At 41.1% G+C, this 24,521-nt stretch overlaps 1 protein-coding gene across 1 annotated transcript in view; it reads left to right on the top strand.

Moving 5' to 3' along the window:
* Positions 1-4,833: 4,833 nt before the first annotated feature.
* CENPE (centromere protein E) overlaps positions 4,834-24,521 on the top strand; it is a 95,898-nt gene continuing 76,210 nt past the window's right edge. Inside the window, exons 1-2 of the mRNA XM_044681632.1 lie at positions 4,834-4,889; positions 11,588-11,679. Coding sequence (XP_044537567.1) covers positions 4,834-4,889; positions 11,588-11,679 — 148 coding nt within the window. The remainder of the gene's footprint in view (positions 4,890-11,587; positions 11,680-24,521) is intronic.

The raw sequence follows: 24,521 nt of genomic DNA, 5'->3' as shown, positions 1-24,521 counted from the left end.
TTGGCCTTTTTGCAAAATTTCTCATTGCTTTGATAAGATTAATTGTTAACACAACTTTAGACGTTTAAATCACAAGCTCTAAGGTTATTAGTGAATCATTTTTAAAACACATCACAAATACAATATAAGCAAAACCTAGAGGAAATGAGAACTCCAGAACTTAAGTTCTTTAAGCTTCTGTGAGAAGCTCTTTTGCAAAAATTTACAACCATTTAAACTTTAAACTCTTAAACTGTGGCTTTTCAGTTCATGAAGCAGCTTTCTCCATTTAATACACTTAAATGTACCTTCAGGCTCCCCCACTCCAGCTCAGCTTCCCATTCAAAGCTTTCAGCCCACCATTCACACCTCTGAACTACTCTCCGTGCTCTTCTACTCCATACATGCTTCACCCACCTTCACATGCAGCAACACACACTCTAATACCTAGTCACACTCGGAGCTTGTTGTGGGTTGAACTAGACTCCATTTTGGCCAGCTTACCTTGGGATTTGACTTTGTCGCTGTTTGCCATTTATCTAGATGTTTGCATGCATTAGGCCCATACTTTGAAAACATATCTCTTGCCACCATATTGGTAGGTGGTTCTCTAGACTGTTGGTTATTTCCACCTCCTGGGCCTACAGATTAACTGTTTCCCATGCTTCCAGACACCCCTGGGCTGGTTCTGGTTCTGTGACTCTCCGTGGATCCACGGACCATCGCCTAAAACCCCCCTTAATTAAAGAGTGGATCGCCCCCCAAATATGCGCGACCAAGTCACTTTGCTCCAAGAGCCACTTGCCTGGCCCCTCCGCTAAGCAGACTCCTGACTCAACCCCAAATGGGCTGTGTGGGTACCTCATGTCTTGGAGTCCTTGTTAGCAGGGTGGCTCAGGCTGCCAGGACTTCAGATCTCGCTGGGGAACCTCCATTTGTTAACTTAGAAAAAACACAGAACTATTAAATAGTCATAAAACCACTCTTTAATCAAGGGAAAGGGGGATGAGGGCTACTTGGCCTCTTATGCAGAGCTGCGCCTTGTGCAGAGTCTAAGAAATGAACACTGCTTCGCTCTGCTCCCTGATCCCTCTGGGAGTGACACCGCACTAGATGAGGACTCCCAAGAACAAAGGAAATTGGGGAACTTATATACCATTTGGGAAGATCCAGGGGCTGGGAGAGATGATTGACATTATACTGGTAAGAATGGGATTTACAATCAAGCTTGGGAAAGGAATCATAGCTAGAGGCTAGGGTGTAAGGGAAGGGGCTGCTTACACAATGGATAATAAAGGATGGTCCCTGCCCAGGTGTGTCTTCCTGGGATAGGGTCTCTGATACAATGGGGAAGACTACCTAAGACAAAAGGGTATTTAGCATTTACCCTGGGGTCCATTATTCAGTCTGCAACTGCTAGCCTGAGATTCCCTTCAGAGTGTATTCCCAAAGGAACCGGGAACAAGCACAAGCTTTGGGGTCTCCAACCTACAAGCTATTTCTAAAACTTGGGGTTCATCAGATCTCACTAAGCCACAAGTTTGAGGTCTCTAGATTCCATGTCAACAGTACCTTTCCAGCCTGCAGCTTGCACTGATCTTACAATACACCTTTCTAATTCATCCTTCCCACAGCTGCCAAATTAATATTTTTACCACATGGATACTGTCGACATGGAATCTAGAGACCCCAAACTTGTGGCTTAGTGAGATATGATGAACTCCAAGTTTAGAAATAGACTGTAGGTTGGAGACCCCCAAAGCTTGTGCTTGTTCCCTGTTCCTGTGAGAATCCTCCCTGAAGGGAATCTCAGGCTAGCAGTTGCAGACTGAATAATGGACCCTAGGGTAAATGCTAAATAGCCTTTTGTCTTAGGTAGTCTTCCCCATTGAATCAGAGACCCTGTCCCAGGAAGGCACACCTGGGCAGGGACCATCCTTTAGTATCCATTGTATAAGTAGTCCCTTCCCTTACACCTTAGCCTCTAGCTATGATCCTTTTCTCTAGCTTGATTGTATCCTGTCAGTATAATGTCAATCATCTCTCCTAGCCCCTTGATCTTCCCAAATGGTATATAAGTTCCCCAATTTCCTTTGTTCCTTGGAGTCATCATCTAGGGCAGTGGCACTTCCAGGGGGTTCAGGGAGCAGAGCGAAGCAGTGTTCAATTCTTGGACTCTGCACAAGGCGCAGCTCTGCAAAAGAGGCCAAGTAGCCCTCATCCCCCTTTCCCTTGATTAAAGAGTGGTTTTATGACTATTTAATAGTTCTGTGTTTTTTTCTAAGTTAACAATACAAATATATTACTCCCATACTCAGAAATCTTCACTAAATCTTTAATTCATCTAGGAGAAAATCCAAAACACAGGTATCCCTACCACATCATGACTTTCCCTAACAGTTTCACTTTATCCCTCATTGGCAAAGAAATTAACTAAATGGGAATTTGGGAGAAGTTTGGTGGAAGCCGTAGATGACCAAGAAAATGTTTAGAAACTCAGAAATGCATAAAATATATTTATAGTATTGTATAATATCTTTATCTTTTAATACAAAAAATATACGCAATTCCTAATTTTTTAAACTCTTACCTTTCATCTTAGAATCAATACCGTATATTGGTTCCAAAGCAGAAGAGTAAAGGCTAAATATCTGGAATATATTTTCTCCTCACCTCAGCTTTCTTCCAAAGCACAGGTTAGAAATTACTTTTTACCTGGGAAATTTTCTGATATACCTAGTTGTTACTCCTTTTTCTCTCTTCTCCATGTTCCAGGTAAGTTGGTCCACTTGTGGTCCCAAATTGAATAGCCAGAGTAGCTCATGGCCCAAATTTCAGGACTGTCTGTTACCCAGCCCTGAAATATTTAGGATTAGATGTGGCTGCTGAAACTCTCCAGTAAACTTACTGATATCACATAACTCCATCATCTCTAGAGGGCCCTCCTGATTAATTTTAAGAGACTCCCTTTTTAACTGGCATTATAGCTTCTGCCAACAAATACTTTGTCTGAAAATTCTGTGTAAATCCAGGCTCCCCAGACTCAGAGTGGCCACAGGATGCTACCCCATGGGACAGTTTGGGTAAAGGAGGCAATACCCATGATTTCATCCATTTCTATCTTCCTATGTATAGAGAGCTAGCTCCCTATATGGTTTGGGGATCCTGAGTGGCGTTAGTGGCATCAGATTGTTAAGACAGAAAAAAGAAAATGAGAACAGCCAAACTAGTGGTTAGCCCATGCTGATCTAACGCTATGGGATTTGGACTTTATTTTACACTGGTTTCAAACAAAGAACACAAAGAAAGAGTCACAGCTGTGAAGGGGTTACAAATCATACACAATCCATTAAAGTCTAAAAGTAGAGTGATGGGTACAAGGGCAAGGGCCAAATTCCAACCACCGATTAGTAGGGGTTAATTCTGGGAGCAAAAATATATTTCATAGAGATGTTTACTAATTGTGTTTGATTTATAGATCTGGACCTGGTCAGATAAAGTCTGGCTTCAGTCTTATCTCTATCTTTGTCTGTGTCCAGCCTTGACTATATTTTTTAGAGTTCAGGCTTCTTAATTATCAAGGAGAGAAATTTTTAACTCAGTAGTTGCTGCTCTGATTAAGGACTCAAAGCTTTTCAATAAGTCTATAATGTTTTTCCAATAAGAAAAGGTATGGATCGTAAAAAGGTGTCAAAAGAGGGGTCTTAGATTTTTATCTATTCTCTTATTGGCTTCCCACACCTATGCAGCATTTGACTGTGTGTATCAGCAAAACATTCAAGCCGTCCTAGTGGGTTACTTTTTTTCCATGTTGTTCACCTAAATTCCACTCTATATTTGCATGACACAAATACATGGCATTCCATCGTCCATCTCCTGAGTTAAAATCTTGTTTCAGTCTCTCACTAGTTGAATTCAATTCCATTCAATCCAGTAAACGTTTATTAAGTGCCTACTATGTGATACAAAACAGTCCTTGTCTTCTAGGAGCGTATAATCCAATAAAGGAAAACAAGGGACAAAAGGAAACTGAACAACTGGTGGCATCAAGGAAAATCCAGTCTGGGAACATGATGTCCCACAGGGCTGAAACCTAGCAGAGATGCTGATGGAAAATGGAGAACTACCAGAAAGTTCGCAAAGTTCATATATCGCTGGAAGGTGGAGCCAATTTATTACCTTTCTTTGTTCAAAATTTTACCAGTGTCATTGCTCAGGACTGTCTCGAAGTGACGGGAGGGGGGGAACTACATAGCAGGTAATATTGGTGGGAAAATCATCTATGGGAGTGCAACATCTCCCTCTTCTCCCACCCCCACCCCCCAAGTCACACGTCCTCCTCCTCTGTTAGGAGAAAATCCAGGGCGAGACTGTTTTGAAGGGTTACTAGTTCGTTAATCTTTCTAGACTCATTGGGTCTCTGAATGTCAATCCGTGAGGCAGACAAGGTCAGCTCCTAGAACTTCAGTTAACACTTGAGGCACAGTCCGCGAGTCTTATCTGGGCAAAGGAGGAGAGTTAAGAGGTCTCTAGCTAGCAAACTCTAAAACCTGGGTCCACGCACTTAATGCTCTGCTCCACCCCAGACCACAGACCAAGCACAGAGAATTCCGGAGAAGTCCGGCCTTCCCAAGGGCCTCTTTAAAACTCCCCGAGCTCCACCCCCTTTCCTGGTAAAAAAAAATGAGACGTCCCTCGGCTAGCTCCACTCCCATCGGCCTCCGTAAAGGATTGGCCCGCGGAGCTCCCTTGACGTCAGCGGCGCGCCGTAGCCAATCGGCTGACTCGTCAGAGAAATTTCAAACGCGTTGGCGGCCGGTAGTGCGGATCTTTTCCAGTCCTAGTTCAGTCGCTATGGCGGAGGAAGGAGCAGTCACGGTCTGCGTGCGGGTTCGGCCGCTTATCAGCAGGTGGGCTCTATGGAGTTCAGGCGCTCCGGGGTCTGAGTTGGAATTGGGATGGGGTCAGGGCCGGGGTGGTGTCTGGTTCCCCGGGTTTTCACAGCCGCACCGCCGGGAGAGTCTAGCGTTGGGGAGGAAGGGACGGGGGAACGGGGTCTCCCTCTTCCGGCTTCTCTGCTTCGTCTCCTGACCCCCTTTTATTAATTTATTTTTAAGCTCTTGCCTTCCATCTTAGAATCGATACTGTGTATTGGTTTCCAGGCAGAAGAGCGTTAAGGTCTAGGCTATGGAGTTTAAGTAACTTGCCTGGGGTCTCATAGCTAGGAAGTGCCTGAGGCCACATTTGGACCCAGGACCTTCCGACTTCAGGCCTGACACAATCCATTGAGCCTCTTCCCTATATCTTTTTTTGTTATTCTGTTTTTTTAAAAATCCTTACCTTCTGCCTTGGAACCAGTACTATGTGTCCAAGGCAGAAGAGTGGTAAGGGCTAGGCAATGGAAGTTAAGTGACTTGCCCAGGGTCACACAGCTAGGAAATGTCTAAGGCCAGATTTGAACCAGAGACGTCCTGTCTCTGGGCCTTGCTCTCAATCCACTGAACCCACCTAGCTGCTCTCTTAATAGCAGTGCTCTGAGATCCCTTTCACTTTGCTGTCAATATCTTGTATGTACACAACTGTTGCATGTTGTCCCCCACCCATTAGACATTAGTCTTTGAGCTCCTTAAGAATAGCAATTGGGGGGAGGGGAGGCGATGGGCGGGGAAGCTGGGTAGCTCAGTGGATTGAGAGTCTGGCCTAGAGAAGGGAGGTCCTGGGTTGGACCTTGTAACCAATACACAGTAATGATTCTAAGGTAAGGGTTTAAAAAAAAGAATAGCAATTGGCTTGTTTTGTTTTGCATTTCTTTGTATCCCCAGCATTTATCACAATATCTTCTAGCATATAATAAATGCTTTTGACTTGACTTTTCCTCTCCTGGCTAGTAATAAAAAGCTAATGTAAAAAATTCCATTGGATATCCCCCCAAAGCCCTATGGAGTAGGTGCTCTTGTTATGCTCACTTTACAAATAAGGGACTTTGGACCAAGGTAGTGGGTAGAACTCCACCTCACAACCTCTCCAAGGAATTTTAGATCTCATAGGATCACAGATTTAGACTTAGGAGGGTCTTTAGTAGCCATCTAGTCCAGTGCTCCTCTTCCATTTTACTGATGAGGAAAAGGAGGGAGAGAAATTAAGAAGGAAAATCTGTGTTTCTGGAATCAAAGGACCTGGGTCTTTGAAACTTGCACCCTGGGCAAGTCACATTACATTCCCTCTTTGCTTGACACTAGGCTACACTTTCCTCACCTAAAAAATAAAGGAGTTGGACTAGATGACCTCCAAGGTGTATAGGTCCCTTCCTGACCTGCATGTATGATGATCCTGACATCCCATGACTTGCCACAGGGTGACACAGATAGTGAATGTAAAAGTTGGTTCTTCAGATCTATGGTCTTTGGATGATACAGACTTTCATCCTAATGTTCTAGATTACCCCCCCTAATTTTACAGAGGATGAAACTGAGGCCCAAAGGAAGAAAGGTGACTTACACAGAGCTGAGCCTTGAATACTTCACCTGAAGCTCAATAGATTTTGCTCTAGCTCCTTCACTCTGTCTCTGTTTCAAGTGTGTTTTGTAAACAATATATAGTAGGATTCTGGTTTTTAATCCACTACATTTTTATGGGTGAGTTCACATTCACAGTTAATGATTTTTTGTTGTTCAGTTGTATCCAACCACTTGGGGTTTTCTGAGGCAAATAGGGTTAAGTCACTTGGCCAAGGCCACACAGCTGGTGTCTCAGGCCAGATTTGAACTCATGAAGATGAGGCTTGGTACTCTATTTACTGTACCACCATCTCAAAAATGTTTTGCCTCTAGCTGTGTGACCTGTGATCTCTGCTAGTCACTTAACCCCAATTGTCTAGCTCGAAGCTTCTGATCACTTCTCCCAATTCATCCTCCCTATCAGCTTCCTCATCACCTTTTCTTTTCCCCTTCCTCTTGCTTCCCTGTAGCATGTGATGGATTTCTATACTTGAGTGTGTTGACGTGGAATCTAGCGACCCTAAACTTGTGGCCTAGTGAGATCTGATGAACCCCAAGTTTTAGAAATAGCTTGTAGGTTGGAGACCCCCAAAGCTTGTGCTTATTCCCTGTTCCCCCTGAAGGGAATCTCAGGCTAGCAGTTGCAGAGTGAATAATGGACCCTGGGGTAAAAGCTAAGTGATTCTTTTGCCTTAGAAGCTTCTCCCATTGTACCACATCCCTCTTTCAGGGATCAAACTCAAGACCTTCAGCTTACAAGACTGACAGGCTGCCTACTGCACTAAAGAGTCACTTAGCTTTTACCCTAGGGTCCGTTATTCAGTCTGCAACTGCTAGCCTGAGATTCCTTTCAGGGTGGATTCTTAGGGGAACAGGGAACAAGCATAAGCTTTGGGGGTCTCCAACCTACAAGCTATTTCTAAAATTTGGGGTTCATCAGATCTCACTAGGCCACAAATTTGGGTGTGCTAGATTCCACATCCCTCTGAGCCAGTTCTGATGAGACTAGAGTTCAGGCATTACCTGCAACCCCATATCTTCCCCTCCACTCTCTTTTTGTGAGATAATTTACCCCATTCTGCCTCTGCCTTCCCTTTTCTTTCAGTGCATTCCTCTTTCTCACTGCTTAATTTTATTTTTTTGGATATTTACCATCCTAGTTAACTTACTCTCTTGCCCTCTTCATATACTCCTCTATTATTGTTGAAGTTCTTTAGAAGTTTACAGTTTGACCTTATTGAATCCCTTATGATTTCTCTTTCCTGTTTAACTTTTTTGTACTTCTCTTGTCTTATATTTGAAAGACAAATTTTCTTTTAATTTCATTTTTTAAAATATTTTTCCATGTTTAAATGGTTCATTTTCTTTCCCTCTCCTCTTCCTTTCCTCCCTCCCAGAACCAATAAGCAATTCCACTGGGTCGTACAAATATTATTACTTGATACCTATTTCCATATTATTCATTTTTACCATAGAACTGAAACCCCAAATCATATTTCCATATAAACAAGTGATAAGTCTTATTTTTTCTTTTGTGTTTCTACTCCCATAGTTCTTTCTCAATGTGGATAGCATTCTTTCTCATAAGTCCTTCAGGAATGTACTGGATTATTGTATTGCTACTAGTAGAAAAGTCCATTATATTGGATAGTTCCACAGTGTACAGTTTTTCAGTTTTCAGTGTACAATATTCTCCTGGTTCTGCTCCTTTCACTCTGGCTCAATTCCTGGAGGTCTTTCCAGTTCACATGGAATTCCTCCAGTTCGTTATTCCTTACAGCACAATAGTATTCCATCACCAGCAGATACCACAATTTAATCAGCTATTCCCCAATCGATAGACAACCCCTCATTTTCCAATTTTTTGCCACCACAGAGAGTGCAGCTATTAATATTTTTGTACAAACATTTTTCATTATCTCTTTGGAGTACAACCCCAGTAGTGGTATTGCTAGATCAAAAGGTATGCATTCTTTTAAAGCCCATCCTACATAGTTCCAAATTACCTTCCAGAATGGTTGGATTAATTCACAACTCCACCCGCAATGCATTAATGTTCCAATTTTGCCACAACCCTTCTAACATTTATTATTTTCCTTTACTGCCATATTGGCCAATCTACTAGGTGTGAGGTGGTGCCTCAGAGTTGTTTTGATTTGCATTTCTCTAATTATGAGAGATTTAGAACACTTTTTCATGTGCTTATAGATATTTTTGATTTCTTCATCTGAAAACTGCCTGTTCGTGTCCCTTGACCATTTGTCAGTTGGGGAATGGCTTTTTTGTACAATTGTCCTAGCTCCTTATAAATTTGAGAGATTAGACCTTTGTCAGAGGTTTTTGTCATAAAATTTTTTTACCAAGTTTGTTGCTTCCCTTCTAATTTTGATTATATTGGTTTTGTTTGTACATAAACTTTTTAATTTAATATAATCAAAATTATTAATTTTAAGTTTTGTAATGTTCTCTTATCTCTTGCTTGATCTTAAATCTTACTTCCCCATAGATCTGAAAGGTATATTATTCTATGTTCACCTAATTTGTTTATAATTGCCCTCTTTATATTTAAGTCATTTACCCATTTTGAATTTTTCTTGGTATAGGGTGTAAGATGTTGATCTAAACCTAATGTCTCCCATACTGTTTTCCAATTCTCCCATCAGTTTTTGTCAAATTCTTACCCCCAAAACAATCTTTGGGTTTATTGAATTAAAGTCAAATTTTCTGTTCATCTCTGGTCTTTTCTCCACTGAATACTAAGGTTTACTGGGGGATTCCCAGTTGTAGTTCAAACTCCTTTGCTCACTGGAATATCATATTCCAAGTTCTCCAATATCATATTCCAAGTCCTTTCATGTAGAAACTGCTAAATCTTGTATTTTTTGACTATGGCTCCAGGATATTTGAATTGTTTTTTTCTGGCTGCTTGACAGTATTTTCTCATTGTCCTAGGAGATCTGGGAGATTTGGCTTCAGTTTTCCTGGGAATTTTCATTTTGAAATGTCTTTAAGGATTTGATTGATAGAGCCTTTTGATTTTTCTTCTAGTTCTAGAAATTAGAGCAATCAATATGCTATCTAGGATCTTTTTTTGATTTTGGTTTTCAGGTGGTACAATATTTTTTTTTTTAACCCTTACCTTCTGTCTTAGAATCAATACTGTGTATTGGTTCCAAGGCAGAAGAGTGGTAAAGGCTAGCAATGGGGGTTAAGTGACTTGCCTAGGGTCACACAGCTGGGAAATGTCTGAGGCCAGATTTGAACCTAGGATCTCCAATCTCTAGGCCTGGTTCTCAGTCCACTGAGCCACGAAGCTGCCCCTAAGTCAAATAATTCTTAAATTATCTCCTCAGTCTATTTGCTAGGTCATTTGTTTTTCCAAAAAGACATTTTACATTTTCTTCTTTTTTTTTAAATTGTCTTATTGTTTCTGGGTGTCTCATGGAGTCCTTAGATTTCACTTTCCCAGGATAAGTTTGAATTTGGCTATAATATTTCTGGAAGTTGTCAGTTGTGAATTAAATGTAGGAGGTGATCTGTGGATTCTATTTCCACTTTTCCCCCTTGTTCGAGAATGTCAGGACAGTTCTCTTGTATAATTTCCTGTAGGATGATGTCCAAACTTTTTCTTTTGTCGTGATGTTCTGGCAGACCAATAATTCTCTTCGAGATCTGTTTTCCAGATCTGTGGTTGTGTCAATGAGGTGTTTCATATTTTCCTCAACTTTTTCATTTTTTAAAGTTATGTTTTATATATTCTTGCTGCCTTGTGAAGTCATTTGCTTCTAGTTGTTGAATTTTAATTTTTTGCTTTTTGCTCATCCTTCTTCTGGTCTGCTTTTCTTTGTAGATCATCTTTCACCTTCTTTGCTTCATTTTTCAGCTGGTCAATTTGGGCTTTTAAGACATTATTTTCTTGTTTTAGATCATGTATTTCCTTTTCCCAATTGTCTTCAGCATCTGTTGATTGTTTTCTGAGTTCTTGAGTTATTTGAATTTTTGAGTTTTTGAGTTAATTGAATTTTAATTTCTTCCAAAGCCTGTGTCCATTTCATTGAATTTTCTACTTTTTTTCTTGGTGTTCCTTTATCTTCTTCTGATCCATTTGCTCTTTGTTCAATTTCTGGATAGAAGCTGTCAATTGTGGGGTTTTTTTTCCTGTTGTTTACTCATGTTTACTCATTTTCTCCTTCTTTCTCCCCTGTAATTGGCTGTAATCTTGATCCTCTGATCATATTTTTTTATCTGTGGGTTTGGGCTATTTAGTCCTGGGAGGGTTTCCTCTCTGTTTTGTTGATCAATTAGGTTAGTGGGACCTGAGGCCAGATTTTCCCCAGCTGGTGGTAAAAGCTAAAGAAGGGAATTTGGCTACTTTCCTTGTAGTCTGTGGGGGAGGGTTGTTGGAGCTTCCCTGCCCTCTGAAGACTTCAGGTCTCCTGTGCTGATAGGATTAAGCCAGGTGTGGTTGATCTACACAACTCAGAGTGCCCTGAGGTCAAAGCCTCAAGAGAAAGGTACTGGGTAGCACAAGATGGAGGGTACCTTCACCCTCTCTGAGTTTCTCCCCCAGCAGCCTCCCTGCTGTCTGTGATCAAAGCCTTGAGTTTGGCACAGCTGTGCCAGCAAGGCACTCTCTCAGACTAGCGGTCCAGCCCACCCTTAGATTCCAGGATCTGTTGGAGACTCAGCACATTAGATGGAGGAGGGGATCTGGGATCTTCTTCCTTTCTTTCCCCTCCCACCGGAGAGTTCCAAGAATTCAGGCTTCTTTTTCTTTTCCTCTTTTTTTCCATGTACCTTTTAAGTTGGAATCAGCTGAAGGATCCCCCAGCCCAGTTGTATTGTCAGATTTGATTTTCTGTTCCCTAGGAGCCCTTTGTCCTTGATTGGTGGTGAAGGGCTTTACTTTGCCTTGCTGCTCCAAGCTGCCATCTTCCCAGAATTCCTCTAAAATCTCCCAGATTAAGTTTGAAAAGGCCCAGATAGATCTAGGATCTTCTGACTTCATATTAATCATTCTTTCCTCTATACCAAACTGTCTCCATTAAAGCACTGTGTAAATGTGAACTGAGATGGGAATAATCATAATAAATGAGGAATTTTTCTTTTAGAGAACAAGATCTTGGAGATGCTGCACAGCTTCACTGGAAGACTGAAAATAGACTCATTTCTCAAATTGATGGAACAAGATCCTTTAGTTTTGGTAAGGTTTTTAAGGAATTCCTAAAGTTCCATTTTATTATAGCTTTAAAAATCACTGAAATGTGACAACATACATGAATACTGAATTTAGTATTAAAGAACAGATTACCAAATTTTCTGTATTTTAATTCCCTGGAAACAAGAAATATATAAATGTTAATCTGGCACATAATGATTTAGTTGCAGTGTCAGCTAACACATTTTTATTTAAAATATGTGTATATTACTGACTCGTGAGTAAAACCAACATTAGGTGATCTTCTACCATTTATCTTTTAATACTTTTATATCAGTTTTTTATATACTGCTGGAGAAAGTACCTAGATTTCTTCATTTTTCCCCCCTCTTTTTAAAAACTACTTTCTGTTTTAAAATTGATAATGAGAATTGGTTCCAAGGCAGAAGATCAGTAAGGGCTAGGCAATTCAGGTTAAGAGACTCATTCCAAGGTTATATAGCTAGAATGTGTCTGAGGCCAGATTTGAACCTAGGATCTCCCTTCTCCAGGACTGGCTTTCTATCCACTGAGCCTCCCAGCCGTCCCCTAATTTTTTTTTCTACTCTTTTCGGTCCAAAACACATTAATTACTCACCTACAATGTGTTAGATATTGGTCCTCATAGAGCTTTTCATTTCTGTCTGGTTTGGGGCTTAGAGCAAATATAGCTTACACAAAAATTAAGATAATAAAAAGGTATAGAACCTCACAGCAAGGGCCTCACCAAGTAGGTGGAACTAGAATTTAGTCATGAATAAAAGGATTGACAGGTGGAAATGAAATCCATTCTAGGCAAAAGAAATAATCCACATCTATCCACATCAGGGCATTGCTCTTGGTGTGAGGAAGATCTGGCTGGGTTCTTGTCTTGCCCCAGACACTTACTATGTGTGACTCTGGGTCCATCACTTCATCTCTCAGTTCCCTCCTCTATAAAATGGGAAAGATGGTCTTGATGGCCCATGGGTCCTTTCCAGTTCTAAATTTATGATCCTGTATTGACTTCAGGGAATGACTAACTGGCCAGTTTGTCTCAGACCTAGAATGTGTGGGGAAACTAAGACTGGAAGGGCAACTTGAAGCCACATTGTGGAGGGGCTCAAATGCCAACCTAGAGAGTTTATATCTCATCCTATAGACAATAGGGTGAGGAGGGAACTAAAGAATTTGAATCAAGGGAAGAGGGTTACAATCAAACCTGCCCTAGGAACAAGAGAGGATAGCCACAGAGGAAGCTCCTTAGGAGCCTCTTAGAGATGGATCAGGTGAGAGATGCTTTAAACCTGACTTAGAGTGGGAGAAAAGGAAGAGGGCCAGATCTGAAAGATATAACCGATATAGAACTGATGGAATTTGGCAGCTAATTAGAAAGAGGAAAATGAAGATTATAATTTCCTTGAGGGCAAGGAATGTCTTTTGCCCCTTCTTCCATCCCCAGCACATCACATAATACTAGTATGTAGTAGGCACTAAATAAATATTTGAGGAAGTCAGTTTGGGGCATGTGGGATTATTAACAGAAAATTCAGATGGAAATATTGAATAAAGATCGAACATTTTGGCCTAGAGTTGAGGCCAAGAAGTTGGGGCTAGAGAGAGAATTAGAAGTCATCTGGGTAAAAGTGATATTTGAGAGTATGTGAGATCACAAGAGGGAAGAGGAAAGCGTCTGGGCCAAACACCAGAGGACACTTGGTAAGCAGGATAAAGAGAAAGACAAGAGAACAAGCCATCATGCAACTCAAAAGAGAACCAGGAAAGAGCATTATCCAGGGAGATATTGGGAGTTAAAGGAGGATATAGAATCCTGAGCAGAATGATCAATACCTGACATTTATGTGGCATCCTCAGGTCTTGGAAAGGCTTTGCATGCAGTATCTTGTTTGATCCTTACGACAACTTTTGAGGGGCATGTAGAACAGGTGGTATCATCCCTATTTTACAGATAACCTGACATCCAAAGAGGTTTATCCATGGTTACCTGGCTAGCAAACATTTGAAACCAAGTATCTAGTGACTAAACCTAGCGACCTCTTGCCTCAACAGTGGTCAGCAGTGTTGATTTCTGGAGGAAGGTCAAAGAGAGGATGTCTCAGAAATGAGCAATTCAGAGGCTGTTGGTTGCTTTTCAAGAGAAATTTCATTAGGATTAGATGCCTCATTGTAAGGGATTCAGGGCTGAATGAGTGTTAGGGAAATAGAAGTTGGGACTGTTACTCAGTTCTAGGAGTTAGCCAAGAAAGGAAGGAAACTCATAAGATATCTTGAGGATAAGCAAGGAGCAAGGAGTTTTTTTAATGTTATTGTTTTATTTTTAAATAAGAGAAACCTGAATGTGTTTGAAGGAGTCCATGGTTAAGGAGAAATTAAAGAAGAGATAAGTGGAAAGGAATGGAGGCAACAGGGCAAGGACTTTGGCAAGGACTGTCTCCAGCCTTCTCACTGCCCAGGTCCCATTGCAACTCTACTCTCATGCACTGGAACTCTACCTCACACTCCATCCATCTAGAGGTCTGGCTTCTCCCTGGCTGTCTTCTCCAGCTTTGGCTTACCCTCTGGCCTCAGCAGGCCTAGAGAGGCCATCATTCTCCTCGCCTGCTCTCTTCCTTTATCTAACCTGTGAAGCTCATTCAATTAGAATTGTCTGCAGAGTTCATATGATGGGAACAACAGCAAGCCAGTCCCTAGCTGTACTCTCAAGCCTTTCTCAGAGAACAGGACCTGGTGGGCATACTGATCTCTACATAGATAGAGGCTCCCTCAGACTCCCTCAGTTCTGTGATCCTCTTCCTCCCTAAGCCCACTCCTCTACTGCATGATGGCTCCCACTGTTAGTCCTCAGCGTGTCTGTTCTCTGCTCACGTTCCCCCTCTGACCTCTTTTTCTCTTTTTGCTTCACTAGAAAACATGCTCTCACTCTCAGCTAGAATTCTCCTCGTCACCCCTCAAGGTTTCCTCAGGCCCTCGCTGCTCTCCTGGCCCTCCCTCCAACCTAATGATGAAGCCAAATGAACTCCGAACCGCCCTCTGCTTTGGCATTCTTTGTCCCTCATCCTCCTGCTGAGCCTGCTTCTGAGCTGACCTGGCTTAAGGAGGCCCGACAAGGCTTCTGCCTTCTCGGAGGCACGTTACCTGGTGTCAGCTGGCCATTGGGACCATATTAGTGGCCCCTAATTGATGCCTGTCTCGTTTCCCATGGAACCTTACTCTAGTCTTTCTCTTCTCTCCTCAAGTCCTCTAAGTCTCCCTCCTCCCCTTTCTCTCTTTTTTTTTTTTAAGTTTTTTTTTTTTTTAAACCCATAACGTCTGTGTATTGTCTCATAGGTGGACGAGTAGTAAGGGTGGGCAGTGGGGGTCAAGTGACTTGCCCAAGGTCACACAGCTGGGAAGTGTCTGAGGCCAGATTTGAACCTAGAAAATTGAGACCATTTCGCTTGAACTCCCTCTTCTCCCACCCTCTTCCTCTTAAAATCCCATAATGGCATCTCCCACTCTCTCTTTTCCCCAGTGTCTGACAGAGAGGAGGTCCTCTTCTTTGCCAACCCCTTCTACACTTGTCTTTGCTTCCATCTTTCCTGTCTGCTCCAGTAAATCACATTCTCAGCCTCTCCCTTATTAATTCCTTTCCTGCTACCTTCCATGCTCAAGTCTCCCCATCCTTAAAAAATCTTCATTAGCCCATGCCAGCCCCTTAAGCAATTGTCTTATATCTCTCTTCCCTCTCTCAGCCAAATTCCTTGGAAAAGCTGTTTATTCTCTGCCTTCTCTTTCTCTCCCCACATCCAGTCAGGTAAGGGCTTACTATTTACCAGAACTTTGCTAAGTGTTAGGGAAACAAAGAAAAGGAAAAAAAAATCCCTACCCTCAAGGAGCATGTATTCTTTTCTTTTCTTTTCTTTCTTTTTTTTTTTTTTAACCCTTACCTTCCGTCTTGGAGTCAATACTGTGTATTGGCTCCAAGGCAGAAGGAGTGGTAAGGGTAGGCGATGGGGGTCAAGTGACTTGCCCAAGGTCACACAGCAAGGAAGTATATGAGGTCAGATTTGAACCCAGGACCTCCCGTCTGTAGACCTGGCTCTCAATCCACTGAGCTACCCAGCTGTCCCCCAGGAGCATATATTCCTTTTTTTTTTTTTTTTTTTTTTTTTTTAACCCTTAACTTTGGTGTATTGGCTCCTTGGTAGAAGAGTGGTAAGGGTGGGCAATGGGGGTCAAGTGACTTGCCCAGGGTCACACAGCTGAGAAGTGGCTGAGGCCAGATTTGAACCTAGGACCCTCCCATCTCTAAGCCTGACTCTCATTCCACTGAGCTACCCAGCTGCCCAGGAGCATATATTCTAATGAGAAAACTAACATAAATATAGGGACATATATACAGTATAGAGATGCAGCTAGATAACTTAGTGTCAGAGTCAGGCCTGGAGATAGGAAACTCATGGTTCAAATCTGGCCTTAGATGCCTCCCAGCTGGGTGACCTTGGACAAGTTATTTTACTTTAACTGCCTATTTCTTACCTCTCTTCTCCTTTGAAATTAATATTGATTCTAAGACAGAAAATAAGGTTTTAAAAACAAAAATGTCTACAAAGTTGATCTGAAAGGGAAAGGCGACAGGGGACAGCCTCCTATGAGGTATGTGTAGGTTTTGACCTGAGTCTTGAAGGAAACCAGGGAAACTTAAGAAATGGAAGTGAGGGGATAGAGCAGGGGGCGACAACGTACAGCTCTCGAGCCATATCTGGCTCTTTCTGCAGGAGCCATAAGGTCAATTTTTTTTCAGGCGCTGTTACAGGAGCGCACTGTGAGCACTGTATGGCTCTCACGAAATTACATTTTAAAAAATGTGTTTATGGCTCTCATGGCCAAAAAGGTTGTTGACCCCTGGGATAGAGCCTCCTAGGAATGGGAGATGGCTGACAGAAAGACACTGAAATGAAAGATGGGGCATTGTGTTCAATAGTGGGGAGCCAACAAACTCCTTGAATTAAGGACTGATGCAGTCAGACCTCCATTGTAGAGAATGACCCATCTTGGCAGTAATTCAAGGTGCAGCCTCAGAAGGGGCACCCTTGGGGCCAGAGGGGCTAGTGGGGGGGAGGCCCTTGTTGTTTTTAAAAATGAGGATAGCCGAGATTAGAAGGGAGAATAGTATTTTAATAAAAGCCATGCTGATAGAGATAAAATCATTAGACCACGTGCCTGTAAGTATTCCAACTCCTGCCTCAGCCATTTTACCTTTTCATATCTTCCCGCGCCCATTCGCTAAAGAGGAAGTTCAAAGTCACTTCCCCCCTATTTAAAGCCGTCCCTCACCTTGAATACGTAATCCAAAACAGGAAACCCGTTGGACCACAGGAAATGTAGTTCCAAATATCCCAAGTGATATTAAATAACACATTACTCCCCTGAGATCCATTGAAAAAGACTGGTCTTTTTCAGTGGATCTTAAACCAAAAGAAAAGAGGACAAAAGCTATAACAAAAGTTGACAAAAAGCCAATTTGGGGCAGGTCCCCCACTGGCATAAGAGTGTCCATTCAAAATAAATGCATTCAATTCGTTCAACCCCCATAGTTCAAATTTTGATTTTCATGATCCAGTGAAGGCTCCTCAGGCATCTTTTGGTGCCTCCACCAAACAGGTTCAGTCGTCTGGATTCTGGGGAGATGGTACAATCCTTATCCTGAAATTACTCTCAAAGAATTTAAACTTTACATTATAGATTACAAAACATACATTTTCTTCTGAGAACTAACATTACCCCCCTGAGATTACTCCTAAAGGAGTAAAAATTGACTTGCAATATAGATTATAATTCAGACATTAAGATTATAAAAACTTAAACACACACCCCCTGAGGAAATTTTTAAATAACACATTACTTCACTGAAAAGGTCAGCCAAGGATGCATGGCTGAGTGAGTCACGGGGGTGCATGAAATCAATTGGCTAAAGAAATAAAAAAAAATTAAAATTCACCTTGGCTAAGAGTTTCTCAACAAATTCTGTTACTGCTTCCATATAAAAATCTGATATTAAAAAAAAAACTTCTGGTCTAAATTATCCTCAAGAATTCTAGACCCTTCTGATAAAAGAAGCTAAAACATAGACTAATATCAAAAAAAATATGACAACAATTCTTCACAATAAAATATATGAAGCTTATCCTTTAAGACCACAGTTCTTTAAAATAAATTCATAAAAACCTATCATTTATACAGAAGGGTTCTAGGCATCTAAAGTAAAATTTTAAAAGACCTCTCACAAGATTACAATTTAAATCTCAAGGCAGGCATCAAACTCTCCAAGGTTTTATACAATTACCAAGATAGAATAAAAACTTAAAAGACATGTGCTCCTATAAATCCAGTATACATAAGGCAATAAACAGAATTAATTCACAAAAGTAATCTGCAAAATGCAGTAAGATACAGTCTTTTTAAAACCTTGAGTTCTGAGGTTTTAAACTCCCCTTCTGTTCCCATTTAAAGTTCAAATTTCAGGGTCCATATAATCAGTCTCTGCTCTTAGTTCAAAGTTCTGAGCAGGTATGGGGTGAATTTCTTTTCCCCTGAGTTTGAGTTTAATAATCGCAAAAGAGTTTGAATAGGCCATGAGCCTGATGAAGAGTAATCCCTAGTTCAAGGTTCAGACACTAGCGTCCATGTGGGATTGTGGGCTCAGGGCTAGAGAAAAGCTTAGGTCAGTTTTGTAGAAAAATACCCACGTGGAGAGCTTGTGGGGGTGGGGGGGGTGCCTAAATTAGGCCTTTAGAGAAATCACGTGGAGGCTAGAATGCAGGCCATTACCAGGGGGGGGGGGGGCAATACCAAATCTTGAGCAGCAGCTGCAGCAGTCTCCGAAGATCCAAGATCTCGGCAAGTCAGAGCTGGGTAGTAGTGGAAGCGGTCAGCACCGTTGCGGGTCAGAACAGGACGAGCAGCACCAGTGAGGCAGGATCGGAGGCCAGCAGTCTATACTGGCCTGCGTATGCCTGGACAAGAGAGAAGGTTAAAAGGCTAAATAAATGAAACTGAAAGCCTCAAGGCCTAGCAACCAGATAGGCTAGTGCCTATTTAAGGCAGAGTTTGGAAGCGGCCAAGGTAGGCCAAGGAAGTCAGCCTAACTTACCCACGTGACCATTCAGAGTAGAAGCTGCCTGAGATCTCCAAAAGCCATCAGCACCAAGTTCAATGTGGGAACTCCTCCATAGGAAGTAACCCACATACTTTAAGAGATAGTGTCTTTCCTCACTTCCTGTGGGTCCACCTCTAATTCAAATGGACAAATGGCAGTCTCTACACTGATTTTGGACTGCCCAAAGGGCAGTCCCTTGTTCTTGATTTGTTACTTATTGTCACGTGTGGGTAACTTGTCTCCCCTCCCCACTAAGGGAAGTGGGAATTAAGGCATTTCTATGCCTAGGTTGAGTAGGGTTTTGACTATGAATCGGCAGATATTAATTCCATTTACAGAATCCCCCCCGATGATCATTTTGGGTGCCTAGTCACCCCAAGTGATCATTTTACACAAGCATCTTATACCCACAAAGGTCTTCTAACTACAATAGTTAGAGATAAGAGGGAAATGGAAAAGAGAGAAAGCAAAACCAATGTTTTGCTAAGCGCATTGACAAGAAACCAATTGAGGGCAGTCCCCTATTGGTATAACATGTACAATTAAAGTAGCTGTTCAAAACCCATTAGTACCCAAAGTTCATTCTGGATCGCTCGGTGCAACAAACCCCATCAGTTCAATCAATTGCAACCCAAAGTTCATTCTGGATCTCTTGATTAAATGTAGGTTCTTCAGGCATCTCTCTGCAAACAGTTCATTCTCTGGATTAAGGAATCAGCAAGTTTCTTTCCCTGAGAATTTTTCTTAAACAAAATAAAAAATTAAATCTTGGATATAATAAAAATACAATTAAATCTTGGATTTTATAAAAATACAATCCCCCCTTACTTGGGTATTTAGAAAGAAATACCCAGATCAGCTCAAGATATATAGTTGAGTCATGGGGTTGTATGAGTAAATTCAAAAGAAAAAGAAGAAAGAAAAAAATATACAAAATCAAATAGAAGAAAATTGAAACTTTTGAAAAGGAAAGGCATTAAAATCAAAATCAAAATACCAAAAGCTATGTATATAAAGTTTTGAATAAACAGAATAAATTTATAACAGGCCCTTGTATTAGGGTCCTATCAATTATAATTCCTATGCTACTAGTCTGTAGGACACAATGCAGTANGAAGAAAATTGAAACTTTTGAAAAGGAAAGGCATTAAAATCAAAATCAAAATATCAAAAGCTATGTATATAAAGTTTTTGAAGAAACAAAATAATTTTATAACAGGCCCTTGTATTAGGGTCCAATCAATTATAATTCCCATCCTACTAGTCTGTAGGACACAATGCAGTAATACTGCACTTACCCATTTGCAGCTAAGACTACAGGAAGTTGCCATTCTATAAGAGATTAAAAAAAAAACCAGATTTTTATGCAACTGAAGTGTCTGTCATTCCCTTCATTCTCAGGAATATATGAGTGAGCCAGATGATAGCCAACCTGCGGTACCTGACTGGCAGTGTAGTTTGGAGAGTCCTATGTCATAACATATGTTAAGCATCGCAGCTTCGATTCTTACACTGAGTTCAAGTCCTTAGTGTCGTGGGAGTACCTCAATCCCACCTGTATATGTATGATGTCTTTGACCTTGTGCTCCTTGGCACTATGCAGATGTTCTCTTCAATCCCATTGGATTGGTCAGTCGGTCTCCATGATCTTGTGCTTTCTTAGCACTATTAACGGCTCATGTGTTCCTTTCTCCTGGAATCAGACAGAAGCATTAATCACAGTCCTATAACATTTATTAATATATGGCAAGTTCCTGAAGTTTAAGCCTTGTGAGTAAGCAGTAATATTACAGCAAATATATATGTATATATATTGAAATTATAGCATTGCAAAAAATAATGAAAAAATTAAGTGATTATATGTACTTAAGTACAAGAAATGAGAAAAAAGTCAAAAAATACCAATTATTTTATTAAAAGATATTGGGAAAATCAATAAAAAATTTAAAATAAAATCAGGGAAAGAATCAAGACAAACCAATGATTTCAAAATTAGCATCCATAAGTTTATGAACTGTTATCTCTGATGCAGGTAACAGGAAACAGTTAATCAGGTTCAATAGAAGATGCCCTCTTTACATGTGAGCAATGAATCCAAGAGTCCTTTTCTCCAATCTTTATAGCTGTTGGGGTGGTCAATAAAATTTCAAACGGGCCATCCCATGAAGGCTGGGTTGCCCCAGTGTGCTGGAAGTTCTTTATATACAACTTGTCTCCTGGGTTCAGGTCATGAAGTCAAAAGTCTATTGGTCCTGCTTGTATTGCAGTTCCAGATTCATGGAGTTCACGCAGTTTGTGCTGCAATTCCTGTATTTAGGAAGCAATAGAAGTATCTCCTAATAGTGATATATATGCAGGAGAAAAAGGCTTAGCCTGTATAGGAGTATGTCCAAAAAGCATCTCATATGGTGAGATGTGTAGATCTCCCCTAGGCCTGCTTCTAAGATAAAATAGAGCTAGAGGGAGAATTTCAGGCCATTTTAGATGTGTCTCAGTACATAATTTGCCAATCATAGTTTTAAGTTCTCTGTTCATCCGTTCAACTTGGCCTGAGCTCTGGGGGTGATATGGTACATGGAATTTGGGAGTTATCCCCAAACATGAATATATTTCAGATAAAACTGAATCAGTAAAATGACTCCCCCATCCAAGTCAATACGTGCAGGCAGACCAAAACGAGGAATGATTTCTTTTAAAAGCACCTTGGCAACAAAGGCCGATGTGGCTCGGGCAGTAGGAAATGCTTCCAGCCACCTAGTCAGTTGATCCACTATGACCAGACAGAATTTATATTGTCCAGCCTTTGGCATTGTTATGAAATCAATTTGTAGGTGCTCAAAAGGTGTGTAAGCCAATGGACGCCCACCAAAAGCCTTGCCACGAAAAGCGTGTTGGTTATATGCTTAGCAAGCTTCACACACTTTAGAGGCTATAGTGGTTATGCCAGGAGCTATCCATACTCTTAACAGAGTCCACGATGCCCTGGGTACCAAAATGACCATTTTTATGAATAGATTGACAATTTGGCGATAAAAGTGTCTAGGGAGCAGGGGTTTTCCTTCAGAGGACACCCATACTCCATTTTTCTGTTTAGCTTTAAATTTCTGCTTCCATTTTGTTCCTTCTCATCATAGAAAAGTAATAAATACTTTCCCATAAATACTTTTAAGTCATCAGTGGTTGTTAATGTTAAAATTAATTCAGGCCCTTCTATAGCTGCAAGCTTTGCAGCAGTATCTGCCTGGTCATTTCCCCTAGAGACAGGGTCAGTGCCACCTGTATGGGCAGAGCAATGAACTACAGCTAGGGCTTTGGGTAGTTGGAGAGCAGAAAGAACTTCATTAATAATTTTTTCATTAGCTATAGATTTTCCAGCTGAGGTTAAAAATCCTCTCTGGAGCCATAACATACCCAATGCATGACATTCCAAATGCATATCGAGAATCCGTGTAAATTGTTGCCTTTTTATCTTTGGCAATTATACATGCATGTTTTAGAGCTATGAGTTCTGGGGCTTGAGCACTTAGATTTGAGGGCAGTGAAGCTGACCATACAGTGTTAAATTCTGTGACTACAGCAGCTCCAGTGTAGCGTATGCCATCCCTCATAAAGGAAGAACCATCAGTAAATAAAACTAGATCAGGATTCTCTAAAGGAGTGTCCAGGAGACTGTCTCGAGGCTTTTCAGCCATGGACACTAGTGTTTCACAATTATGTAAAGGTTCTTCTGAAACTGGTAAATCAGGAAGCAAGGTGGCAGGATTAAGAGTTGTACAACGTTTTAAAGTAATATTTTCATTATTTAACAAGGTTATTTCATACCTTGTAATTCTCTGATCAGAAAATGCCTGTGTTCTATGTCTTAGCAGTAAGGCTTCCACTTCATGTGGGCATATAATTGTTAATGGGCATCCCAATACTAGATCAACAGTTGTTGTCACTAATAGAGCTGTGGCAGCTACACCTCTAAGACATGGCGGTGCACCTGCAGCTATAGGGTCCAGCTGGGCCAAATAATAAGCAATTGGACGCTGGTATGGTCCCAAAGTTTGGGTTAAAACACCTGAAGCTGCTCCTCTACGCTCATGTACATATAAAGTAAATGGCTTGTTATAATCTGGGATGCCTAGAGCAGGAGCAGACAGAATAGCTTGTCTTAAATTCGATAGAGCTAACTTGTGCTCTGGCTCTAATTTAAGTGGTTCAGGGACTGAATCTTTTGTTAATGCTAGAAGGGGGTTTAGTAATTTCCCCATAGCAAGGGATCCATTGTCTGCAGAAACCTGTTGCTCCTAAGATTGCTCTTAAGTGTTTTTTAGTGGTAGGATTGCTCAATTTTTGAATATTTTTACTCAAATTAGGGGATATATATCATGTACCAGCTGTCAAGATGAACCTCTACTCTGGGGAGACACCACTGAACTTTTCCTTTTGATATCTTATGTCCTCTTTTATGTTATTCTAAAAGAAGATGTTTACTATTTTCCTGGCATGTTTCAGCATCAGGTGAAGCCAGGAGCAAGTCATCCACATATTTGATCAATTTACTATTTTTAAATATTATATTATCTGTATCTTGGCTCAAAATCTGTGCAAAAATAGATGAGCTCTCACAATAACTCTGTGGCAAACGCCCCCAGGACCACTGAGAATTATTCCAGGTAAAGGCAAATATATGTCTGGAATTCTCATGAATAGGAATTGAGAAAAAAGCTGAGCACAGGTCCATGACCGTAAGTGGCTGTACTGGGAATAGAAGAAATAATTGTGTTTGGGTTTGAAACCACTTGATTGTTTATGGACCTTAAATCTTGAACAAATCGATATTGGGGTTTTCCATCTGGGCCTAATTTTGGCTTCTTAACAGGTAAAATAGGTGTATTATATTCTGACTTGCATGGGATTATTATTCCTTGCTCAATTAGTGAATTTTTCACTGGGGTAATTCCCTCAATGGCTTCTTTTGATAAGGGGTTCTGAGGAATTGAGAGAGCTGGCCCTCCTCTTGTTTTAATCTGAACAGGAACAGCTGATTTAAGTAGGCCTACATCAGTAGAAGATGTGGCCCATAGAGACTCCGGGATATCATCTGGGATTTTAAAAGTGGGAGGCTCTTTTACTTCCTGCTCTTCTGAAAGAAGTACAGGGAGTAAGTTTAAAGAGTCCTCTGGCAATTCCAGTGACATAGAACCATCTGGATTGCAAATTATTGTGGCTTTAAGTTTACATAATAGATCCCTTCCCAGTAAATTTGTGGGGGATCCAGGCATTAAAAGAAAGGAGTGTTCGATTGATAAAGATCCGAGATTTACCATACAAGGAGAAAGTTTTGGGACCTTTTGAGGTGTTCCTGATACCCCTACTACGTTTAGAGAGCCAACAGAATTACAGTTTACATCTGGCTTGCTCACCTATGAATTTCCCACTTTTAGGGTCACATGAGGTTCCTTACTATTTAGGGGGGAATGTATTGGGATAATAGGCATTAGAACATTAGGGTCTGGAAAGTCAAAGGTTTCCCTTTTTGATTCCAAAGCCTTCCCTCCCCCACGCACCTTCATAAAGATGCTTGGGCTCCATGGGACCCTCCTGAGGGGTATTAGCACCCTGATTAGTTCGGGGCAAGCTCCACTTAAGATATACTGTTGTGGGGTCATTTGGTATGAGTTATCATCATCCCAAGATTTATTTCTAGCATTTCTATCATGCC

Source organism: Gracilinanus agilis, chromosome 6 (genome assembly GCF_016433145.1).
Source record: "Gracilinanus agilis isolate LMUSP501 chromosome 6, AgileGrace, whole genome shotgun sequence".
In the NCBI taxonomy this organism is placed as follows: Eukaryota; Metazoa; Chordata; class Mammalia; order Didelphimorphia; family Didelphidae; genus Gracilinanus; species Gracilinanus agilis.
Note: the sequence above shows the minus strand (reverse complement) of the source record. Positions and strands in the feature narration are given on the sequence as shown.